General features: G+C 44.7%; 2 protein-coding genes across 3 annotated transcripts; one reads left to right on the top strand and one right to left on the bottom strand.

The window, feature by feature from the left end:
- The first annotated feature begins 542 nt into the window (after window positions 1–542).
- LOC4328810 (E3 ubiquitin-protein ligase CCNB1IP1 homolog) lies at window positions 543–5,231 on the top strand. 2 transcript variants are annotated; one of them, NM_001409875.1, is made up of 9 exons: window positions 543–810; window positions 1,943–2,061; window positions 2,181–2,253; window positions 2,562–2,607; window positions 2,683–2,713; window positions 2,929–3,184; window positions 3,280–3,443; window positions 3,673–3,913; window positions 4,077–5,231. In NM_001409875.1, the coding sequence occupies exons 2-9, from the start codon at window positions 1,992–1,994 to the stop codon at window positions 4,081–4,083; spliced, it is 888 nt and encodes a 295-aa protein (NP_001396804.1). In that variant the 5' UTR covers window positions 543–810; window positions 1,943–1,991; the 3' UTR covers window positions 4,084–5,231. The 2 variants fall into 2 exon arrangements, with proteins under 2 accessions (NP_001396804.1, NP_001396803.1); NM_001409874.1 differs by having other exon boundaries at window positions 3,646–3,913.
- A 731-nt stretch (window positions 5,232–5,962) lies between these two features.
- LOC4328809 (heat stress transcription factor C-2a-like) lies at window positions 5,963–7,537 on the bottom strand. Its single transcript, NM_001409873.1, has 2 exons — window positions 7,152–7,537; window positions 5,963–7,065 (listed from the first exon to the last, which is right to left on the bottom strand). The coding sequence occupies exons 1-2, from the start codon at window positions 7,368–7,370 to the stop codon at window positions 6,388–6,390; spliced, it is 897 nt and encodes a 298-aa protein (NP_001396802.1). The 5' UTR covers window positions 7,371–7,537; the 3' UTR covers window positions 5,963–6,387.
- Window positions 7,538–10,838: the final 3,301 nt, after the last annotated feature.

Below are 10,838 nucleotides of genomic sequence, written 5' to 3'. Positions count from 1 at the left end.
TCCAGATCTACAACTTTTATATAAAGTTTATCTCCATCCAATGTCGTTTGAAATGTAGATATGAGATTTTTTAAAAAATAGGTTTTGCATTTTGTAACGAATATTTGGATATCTAAAAGATCTTAAATGAAAAAGTTGTTAACTACAAACTTGTATATCTCCTCGAGCTCTAAAATTTTTATATAAAGTTTTATTTCATTTGACTTTATATAATATAATTTTAAATTGTAAAATCATAGAGTTGACAAGTTATACTGGAAAATTTACATTTAGGTCCCTTAATACCCTCTGTGAGGGTGATTTTTCCCAGCGGGCGAGAGGCATTTGTAAATTTTCGAAACAAAAGATTATTTTTTAAAATATTTTAATAAAAAAATATATAAATAAAAAAAATTCCACGATTCATCTCATTAGCCCACTAAGCAAACTAGTGGGCCCAATAGCCCAATTCCGTGGCCCCAGAACCAGCGCCTCCGAGCCCAGTGGGCCCATCTTGTCAGTGACTGACACCAAGGACACCGCGACGCGGCCCCCTCCGCCTCGCAAAGCAATTTTGCCATTCTCCCGTTTCAAACCCGCGCTCTCTCTCTCTCTCTCTCTCTCTCCCCCTCCCTGCCGCTGCTGCCGCCACCGCCGCGGCGGCGCCCCGATTCGGTGATCCCCCGCTCGCCCATCTCCGCCGTGACGTATCGGCGACGCGGAGGGAGCCCCCCACCCCCCACCTCCGGATCTAGGGTTTCGAGGCCCAGGTGGCGTTGCGCTGCGCCCCCGCTCCTCCGCCTCTCCTCCGCCGCCGAGGGTTCGCGTGAGGTAACCGACGCGCCCCCGTTTGGTAATCGCACCGGCAGATATCGTGGGGGTTCGTTTCTCCGTGGCGTGTTTTGGTGATGGATCCGATCTAGGTTTGTTTTAGGGGCTATTTTGACCCAAATTTCAGGTGTTTTGCGGAGATTGTAGTGTTTCTACCTAGAAATACTGCGATTATTGGTGCGTTTGGAGATGCCACTGGCTGTGAAATTTCCTGTGGGAACTCGTTTCCAGTTCGCTGGGGATTTATGGAATGGTTACGGTTTTGCAATATTACGGGTTTTGCGAACTAAGGCTTCGGTTTGGTCGCTCATGGGAGCAATATTTAGTACGATTGTCATCGCCATTTCTGCAATTCCACCAGCGATTGGTTGCTCTGTTCGTACTCCCAATAGAAAGCTTGCTCCGCTGCTGATATTTAAAGTGCTTCGTTGGTGGATTTCAACTGCAGATGTTGGGCTCTGAAGGAAATGGTGCAATTTCTTCGTGCATGATGCTCGTATATTGTGTCTATTATGTAGTCCTGCCTGCTTCGGTGGTTCTAGATGCTACAGCTTTATCTGCCATTCTATTTATGCTGCATTCTATGTTCAGGGCATGCGCAAAATATTATTGAAATGATCATTTACTTGAAGATAATTGGATTTATTTCATTAATTGCTCCGTAAGCCTTGATTCATAGGTAGTATTATGCTTTTTTTACTACTAAGTCTGTAGAATCCCATCTCTCCTGCAATAGCTCATAAGAAAGTGACATGTTGTGCGATGCAGAACTGGTTCTGAATGCATAGTCCTTAGTGCATTTTGAGCTACCCTTTGTCAGGACTGTAGTCTCTGTAAATAGTGGGAGAATTCATTGGCTAAAAAGATGACAAAAGCTAGCTGCTTATCAGTATTAAGTGTCGCACCATTTCTTTTATCATGCGAGTAGTGCAAGTGCCTGAAGGGTTATCCCATTTAGCTATTCCAAATGGCACATACGAAATATGATTATTTGTTCATTTGATCCGTGATACTTAGGTAGCTATGATCTGTCTCTGCTCGGTTTGTTTTTCTGTTCAGACATGCAGAATACAACTGCTGTCTGTATTCAGTTTATATCTTGCAACTCATAATTCTATGTTTCTACCTGCAGGTTTCTGCGTATTACCAGCTCTGTACTTAATTTACTAGTGAGAAGCAAAATGAAGTGCAATGCTTGCTGGCGGGAGTTGGAAGGGCAAGCTGTATCAACAACCTGCGGTCATCTTTTATGTATGCCTGCAATCTTCCTTACTAGTTTTGCTTAACCAGTTTCTCATTGTAAACTAACATTGTCTGCTGCTATTGCAGTATACATAACTGATCCTTGCTGATGATTATCCGTTGAGCAGGTACAGAGGATGCTAAGAAAATACTGAGCAATGATGCTGCATGCCCGATTTGTGATCAAGTGCTTTCAAAAAGGTCTGTTGTTTACTCTTGAAGTTGTATTCATTATCTCATACTACATTTTCTCTTCTTTCCTGTAAGCTATTTTTGAATGTACATCATGATTTGACAATTAGGGATGCCAAAAGTACCTCAAACGCATACATATTTATCATCTCGATGGTTATTGCCATGTCATTTCATCCGAATGGGTGCTTAACACATGGAGTTTACTTTCTAGCATGCTTTGAAGCTTTTATACTTCTTTGATGTGTTCGAGTGAAAATGGACTCCAGTGGTTTACTATTTTGAGACAGTCTAAACATTATAATTTTTTTTCTCAGCCATATGAGACCTGTTGATACAAATCCAAATGATGATTGGACAAATGTAAGTTCGCTTACGATTCATTGTAGATAAAAGCAATCCTTCTTTTTCTAACAGCCAGTCTGCTCATTGGTACAGATGTCAATGGCTGGAGTTTCTCCACAGATACGTATCCTTATTATTTTCTCATTGTCCGTAAGATTCTTGTGCTACTTTTGTTGAAAATCATCACTAACTGCTATATGGAATCTATGGCGTAGCTAGCCTCTTGTCCTGTTTTATTGTCATAGTAATGCAAAAATCTGAAAGATCAAAATTGTTTATATGATTATTGTCTAAGGCTTGGTGACTATTCAGATTTTCCCTAACTATGATGCTAATCAGTTATGAAGAGTGCATACAGAAGTGTCATGTTTTACATTGGGCAAAAGGAACTGGAGATGCAGTACAAGATGAACAGAATTGTTGGTCAGTGTAGGCAAAAGTGTGAACTTATGCAGGCAAAGTTCACTGAGAAGCTGGAAGAAGTTCATACTGCATACCAGAAAATGGCCAAAAAATGCCAGTTGATGGAACAAGAGGTTGAAAACTTGTCGAGGGATAAGCAAGAGCTACAAGAAAAATTTGCTGAGAAATCCAGGTCAGTATGTACAGTACATTTCTAGTTTAATTCTCATATGAATAAACCTCTGCTTCATCCAACTTATATGGAGAATTGACTGCTGTCATTTCCAGGCAGAAAAGGAAGCTTGATGAGATGTATGATCAGCTGAGAAGCGAGTATGAGTCGGCAAAGCGTTCAGCAATTCAACCTGCGAACAACTACTTCCCAAGAGCCCAGCCAGACCTGTTCTCAGGCGTGCCCAACATAATGGATAGCAGCGACCCTCTGAGACAAGGTAATTTAACATGTTATCATTCAGCTTATTAGTTCTCTCATACCATATAACTCATCCTTTCCTCTGTGCACACCCTTTTGTTATGCTTCCAACCAGAAAAACTGTTAACTGTAATGCTTGGATTGCTAGTAGCCACTATTAAATATATAAAAGTTAAAATGCTTTTAGCCCTCCACAAAAACAGCTTATTCACTGGCTGCAGGATTGGCTGGTCTTCCTGAAACTCCAGGGCGGAGAGATGAGGGATGGGCTCCACCACCAAGGCAACGTCGGTCCACCTCTGGACCATTTGAGCTGTCTGCGGGATCTCCTGCTCACAATGCGGCGCCTCCGGTTGATATTAGGCCCAGACAGCCAGCACGGCCCGTATTCGGCACTGCCATGAATAATACTTCTGCAGCTCTGCGAAATATGATAATCTCGCCTGTGAAACGTCCTCAGCTTTCCCGAAACCGTCCACATATGTTCACGTAATGTCCTCCTTATTGCTCATGCATGTATTTCACATCTAAATGAAGCAGTTTGGGAATGAAAATTGATGTCCAACTTGCTCAAAAGAATTATTTCAACAGTAACATGACATTTCTACGCTTGCCCTTTCCTATACTAATTCATGGAAATGTGAAATGCCAGGTTGTAGAATTGGAAGAGCTGATGTGGCATCCTGCTTTGGAATCTGTCACGGTCTTGTCATGGACTTGCTAACTGTAAATGCAGTAAGATCAATCTGTCTCTTTCCCTCACTTCAATTTCTGCCCCATCATCTTGGTGTATAGAAACTGTTACAGAAGTCCCTTGGGAGAAGATTGTTAGGGAGGTTCTGATATATACTTGGGGCGCAAAGTCACTCCTTCCTGATTGCAATAACACGTAGTGTATCTGCAGCTAAATTCTTGGACTTTGTGACTGTCATCACACTAACCATCTACTATTAGTAGTAATAATTTACTACTGCTCGGGGTGGACTAACCCCTGAATGATGGGGACGGTTTTTCTAGGATTATGTTCTAGGGACCAGTACTGACTTGTCGGATGCGGGTTCTATAGCTGGAAACTACAAAGGGATCTGTTGTAATCGTGCCTTCTGTTGTTTATTATATTTGTAGTTACCTAAAATGCACTTAACCAGTTCTTCATTGAGCTATAGTACAGCACATCGTGGTCCTGAATTGTAGAAGTGGTACGTGGCATGCTATTTGTATGCACCCTAGCAAACTCATCAGCTCGAGACTAGCGCCTTTCGGCCTACCTGGACGAATTTTTATACCTTTCTGTCAACAACCCAAGGGATATGTCACGCCATCGCCCATCGATGATCAGCTGACGGCCACCGATCGTGAAGGCGAGAGGTACAGGATAAATACTATCCGTGATGGCTGCGTCTGCATTTTTTTTTTGTTTAGCATTGTTCGGGTGACTATTTATGGCAGCGGGCCAGCTGCTCCACCGAGCTGAAGCCTCGTCACCGCCCACGTACGGTGCGGCGATTGGCTGGGCTTGCGCTCGCCGGAGACGCTCCTGATTTAAATTAATCGAATGATGAGGAGATTTTGTTCCAGCTAATCCCTCTTGAGGTTGACAGCGAAAGCGGAGAAAACGAAACCTGCCGCTCCAATCCGGAGGGTGACGCTGGGCCGGCTGAGCACGTCAGCACTCGCCATTGAAAAGGATTACGGGGTGTTTGATTTGATGCTTCTTGTCGCAACGTGATAGTACTTTAATTTGAGGAATGTGTTGGGTTAATTGTACTAACAATCATGGTTAATCGTACTACTCTGTTAAAAAACCAATCCTAGTTTATATGAACTAAAAAATCAATTCTAATTATGAACCTAAATATAATCCTAGTTATGAACTAAAAATCAATCCTACATAACTAAAAATCAATTCTAATTATGAACCTAAATATACCCTAGGTTTGTAGTTAGGATTGAATTTTTAATGGGGGTGGAGGGGTATTTCACTTATTTGCCCACCTGGTAAAGATTATTTTACGGCCAACGCAAATAAGTGAAGTACGATTTGAATTAGGAGAGTATTATTGTTCAGTTCGGTTAGTGACTAGCTTTAGCAAACCACACTTAAACTTCCTATTATGTCTTAACAAGAATGTGTGGCTTACGTTGGAAAGAACGGCTAGCAGAACGGTAGCCATAAGTAAATTGATGTACGTCATATATGGGACCATATAGCTAAAATGAGCTACAATGCGTGGTGAATCTCATCTAAAAAAAATGCGTGGTGAATCATAATGATGGCAATAAAATCAAACAACTGCTATGCTAAGATGGTCTAAAGATAAAGTGAGCTAAGATGCCTTGTGATAGTCTAAAGTGAAAGATACAAAGATAGCTATCGCGGGAAAATTCCTGTGTATTCTCTCCGTTTACCGTTAACTTTTTAAACATTCCTATCATTTCATTTATTATTAAATATACTTTTATTTATTATTAAATATAGTTTACATGCTTCACAAAATATTTTAAATGACGAACGGTTAAACGTGTTCTAAAAATGAATGGTACCAAACATTTAAAAAATATTTTTCCTTTCATAACCATCCAAACAAGGCACACTCAACATTCGATTCCAACATTCGATTCCTAATACTGTGCTTTTCCTGTTTCTGTAGTTTTTGAAATCTTTTGTTCAAACGGAGCAAATTTTGTTGAACTTAGATACTACCAGTACTATTATTTTTTTTTGCTTGCGCATATACACCCGGCTGGCCCACAAGTCAGGCACACACCGAGACCAAAAACCCCCAACAAGGGGGAAAAAACCCAACATGGCTACTAGGAGAGCTACCTAGCTTCCTTCCTTCGCCGTTCACAGCCACTTCGTCCAAACACTTTGGGGAGGGCAAACTGAAACGGAAAATACTACTGCGTACACAAATCGTTGGATCGGCAACAAGAGCACGAATCTCAAAGCGGTTACAGCTTTAGTAGCCGCTGTCCACCACCGGGAACGCGTACGCCGGCGGGTAGTCGACGCCGGCGTCGACGACGGCGTTGCCGAACCCGTCGCCGCCGGTGTAGAGGCCGGTGAAGTCGACCGCGTCGTCCGGCACGAACGCGGCGGCAGCTGCGGCCTCCGGGCCGCAGCCGCCGGCGTAGAACCCGTCTGCGGCGGCGGTGACGAGGTGGCGGTCGCCGTGGGTGGTGGTGGTGGAGGATGAGTCGAGGAGGAGGCGCGGCCTCTTGACCTGATGATGCACGGCGGAGTCGTCGGCGTTGGAGGCGGCGGCGTTGGTGTTGTCCCTGTCGACGAGGCGGCGCAGCACCTGCGGGTCGCCGACGACCTTGACGAGGAAGGCGAGCATCTGCTTGGGGCGGCGCTCCGTCTCCTGCACGCGGCGCCACATCGCGGCGACGCGGCCCTCGATCTCCCGCTGCTCCCGCCTCAGCCGCGCCACCTCCAAGGCCACCACGGCGCTCTCCTCGTCGACGTCCCCGGCGGCCGCCTCCCCTCCGCCGCCGCAACCGCCGGCCTCCTCCTTCCTCTTCGCTCCCCCTCCGCCGCTGCTCCGTCGCACGATCCGGCGCAGCAGGTGCGTCTGGCCGCGCAGGAACGACACGTGCGCGAACTCCCACCTGTCCGGATCAACCTTGCGAAACCCCTGCACAATCCATTGATGACAGAATTTTGAATATAATCGAGCGAGCAGGAAGCAGGGAATGGGATGGAAGGAAAGCGAGAGCGTACGTAGGTGTTGAGCTGGCGGACGAAGCTGGAGAAGTTGGAGTGCTTGAAGTGGGCGGGGAGGAGGGTCTGGGAGAAGGCGAAGGGGTCGGCGACGACGAAGCTGTTGCTGTCCCTGCCCCAGGCGATGACGCCGTCGGTGGCCGGGTCGTCCACCATCCGGTACGTCTTCGCCACGAACGGCGCCACCCCGCCACCGCCCTCCGCCGTCGTCGTCGTCATCACCCTTCTTGCTATACTAGTAGTGCTAGTACAGTGGTTGGTGTTGGTATGCAGTGGAGGAAATGCGGGATGCAGGGGATGGTGGAGTGACGCAAATTTTATACGGGGATAGCGTAGCGAGAGGTGGCAAAGGTGATCGGCAGGGGGAGGACGCGTGTGCGCGCCCTGGACCCTCCCAGCCACAAGTTCTCGCGACCTTTTTCATTCCTTGGCCGCGGTCGCGTTGGGGTATTTTTTTTTTGGCTCGCGGCGCGCGTGCGTGGACTTGAGGGAGGGGGTGGGGTGATCGCATGTCATGGTCGTGGACGAATCGCGTTGGTTGGGATGTGGAGTGACCTGGCGGTGTGGGCCAATGGGGCTTCGACGTGTCCGAACTCGAGTAGCTGGGGGGCCAATTAACCCAACGCAACCATCACGCTACGGAAAGGGCAAGTACTAGGGTACCGAGTAACTACGGCTACTCCTCGACGGTCCAATGCGAGAAGGGCATAGTAAGGCCGTGGGGCGTCGCGCCGCTGGCTGGGGTGTCCGTACAGTCGGCAACCACACGCGGCAGCGAGAGGATATAGATCACAGTACACAGGTCACCCCGCGGCAGCGCGAGCCTACCTGGGCGCGCCACGCCTTGCATGCAGGTACGCGTCTCACGGGAATTCGCGCGCTGGCTCCGCTTGCCCCGTCGCTCCTCCGTACTCCGCTACTGTCTCCCCAAATGGGCCATGCCAGCCCGTCTCCAACTCTCCGTGCATGTATGCCTGCCAATACTTCGGTTTGGATAATTTTAGTCTCTCTCACATCAGACGTTGAGATATTAATTAGAAGTATTAAACATAAACTAATGATAAAACCTATTCCAAAACTCTGGACTAATTTACGAGACGAATCTATGACTAGACTATGTGACGCTACAGTAAACATGTGCTATGGATTAATTAGGCTTAAAAAATTTATCTCGTGAATTAGCTCTCATTTATATAATTAGTTTTATAATTAGTCTATAATTAATACTTCAAATTAGCGTCCAAACATTTAATGTGATAGGAACTAAAGTTTAGTTCTTGGATCCAAACACCAGCTTACCATGCCCAAATAGGTCAGTGTTGTGGATAACGGTTGGTACGGCCGTATATTCGGGCATTAATACGTTGGCGCCGACCCCTCCGTCACGAATGAGCAAAACGCTAAACATTAATCGTTTTAGGATGTATAATCACCGTCATTAGTGATTAATCGGCCGTTTCCGACTATTCGGCCGAATAAACGGCCAAATCATGTGACAAGGCCGGAAGGCCCTGCCCAGCCAGCCCACGATACTGGCCCATTAGTTGTGTAACCTAGCAATATATAGCTACAGTACGTCGTTTGTAATCAAAAACCCTCGCAACTCATTCCTGAAGCTACAACCTGCAAGTCTAGGGTTAGTTCTTTTCATCTAATCCTCTTTCAAATCCAATCTCCATATTTTGTTGTTGTCATTTTAATCTTCTGTTTGAATCTCGAACAGGTGAGCATGCTTGAAGTTTTTCTTCTATCAAAAATAATAAGCTATTATGAGTTATGTACATATATTTGTACAAAACATTAAATTTCCGTCAAATACCAATTATTCGCCCGTACTCCGATTAATCGTTTAGCGGAACCCTCTCCGTCCGACATCCGTGTTCCGTCATCCACAACACTGAAATAGGTTATTTGAGAATAGCTATATATATATATATTTATCGATAAATCTTTTTTCTAAAAGTTTTTAACAAATATAAGTATAGTATATTTATTGTATATTGCATGTACCTATAATACAATTGATATGTAACTTTTAAAAATCTCATGGTAACATGTTATTTTTGTGAACCGAAGATTATGATACCGAATCTCCTCACTACGATGCCACTGCTGACCTCCCTCTACACACCGCCGCCCCCGGTGCCGCGCGCCGCAGCCACCACCGCCCCCCGAAGCCACTCCGCCGTGTGACGCCGCCTCCGAAGTCCCACGCAGCAGCCGCCACCACTCCGCCATGTTATGGCGTCGCCGCAGCCACTGGCGTGCGGTGTTCCGCCGCCGCCGCCGACCTCTCCCTCTGTGCGCCGCTCGCAAGAGATTAGAGAGAGATAGGATTGGCCTGGATAGGGTTGAAGTGTGTCGAGGGTATTTTGGTCAATTTAAATAGTAAATATTTTTTTTTTCTAATTGAAATCCTAACGGTGTAATGAAAAGAGGGTTAAACGGGGTGTTCGATTTTGAAAAACGTGGTCAAATAAGCAAACGCGTCGATCGGTTCCATGGATCGGTGGCTGGGTGGGCATCCCTGCATCCAACTATGAACTACCAGTGCCGATCAGGTTGGGAGTTTTGGATTTGTCCTCCCCCACGTCTCGGAAATTAACGATTTCACGAAAAGAAAATTTTTGGGTGTCACATCTGATGTTTGACCGGATATCGGAAGGGGTTTTCGGATATAAATGAAAAAAACTAATTTCATAACTCGCATGAAAACAGCGAGACAAATTTATTAAGCATAATTAATCTATCATTAGTACATATAGGTTACTGTAGCACTTATGGCTAATCATAAACTAATTAGGTTTGAAAGATTCATCTCGCGATTTACATGCAAACTATGTAATTAATTTTTTTATCTATATTTATTGCTTGATGCATGTGTCAAATATTCGATGTGACGTTTTTAGAAAAAAAAAATTAGAACTAAACAAGGCCATATATAACGGGCGGCAAAGTGATCGATCGAGGTGATTATTTTTCCTTATCTTTTTTCAAAGAGATAAAGATGATCTTAACAGAGAGAGAGAGAGAGAGAGTAGCGGTACGTAACCTGGGGCGAGTGTAACGCCTTAGATTCGGAGATGGGTTTTTTCCACATGGCGCCCACCTCGTTTAATTTTCACTTGTGTAGAGTTTTTTTTTTATTTTTTTTTATTTTTTTATGGAGGGAGTACTGTCATCTCGTCAAACAAAACGGTAGGCAGGCGGGTTTGACCGACGGCGCCCTTTCTAATTCCGTGGAGTCCCAGTCACGTCACGGCATGCGCATGCCTAATCTGTACACCGAGCCTTAGGTGGTGTTTGGGTCCACGGACTTACTTTAGTCTCTATATTTAGATAATAATTTAGAGTATTAAATATAAACTACTTACAAAACTAATTATATAAACGAAAGCTAATTCACGAGACAAATTTTTTAAGCCTAATTAATTCATAATTAGAGAATGTTTACTGTAACATTACACAGACTAATTATAGATTAATTATGCTTAATAGACTCGTCTCGCGAATTAGTCCAAAATTATAGATGGGTTTTATTAATAGCCTACGTTTAATATTTATAATTAGTATATAAGCATCCGATGTGATATGGACTAAAAAAAATTTTTTAGTCCCTGTCTTAGCCAAACGAAACGACTACTTGTAGTAGGCAGCAAGCTACCGTTACAAAACGACAACCCAATC

This window comes from Oryza sativa, chromosome 2 (genome assembly GCF_034140825.1).
Source record: "Oryza sativa Japonica Group chromosome 2, ASM3414082v1".
Classification (NCBI taxonomy): Eukaryota; Viridiplantae; Streptophyta; class Magnoliopsida; order Poales; family Poaceae; genus Oryza; species Oryza sativa.
This window is presented reverse-complemented; position numbering and strand designations above follow the sequence as displayed.

Bases quoted from the DNA above. Each gene is read 5' to 3' on its own strand.
- LOC4328810 (NM_001409874.1), top strand. From the start codon at position 1,992: ATGAAGTGCAATGCTTGCTGGCGGGAGTTGGAAGGGCAAGCTGTATCA. The intron at 2,062-2,180 runs GTATGCCTGCAA...TCCGTTGAGCAG, and splicing joins AACCTGCGGTCATCTTTTAT to GTACAGAGGATGCTAAGAAA. The intron at 2,608-2,682 runs GTAAGTTCGCTT...TCATTGGTACAG, and splicing joins CAAATGATGATTGGACAAAT to ATGTCAATGGCTGGAGTTTC.
- LOC4328809 (NM_001409873.1), bottom strand. From the start codon at position 7,370: ATGACGACGACGACGGCGGAGGGCGGTGGCGGGGTGGCGCCGTTCGTG. The intron at 7,066-7,151 runs GTACGCTCTCGC...TGGATTGTGCAG, and splicing joins TCCGCCAGCTCAACACCTAC to GGGTTTCGCAAGGTTGATCC.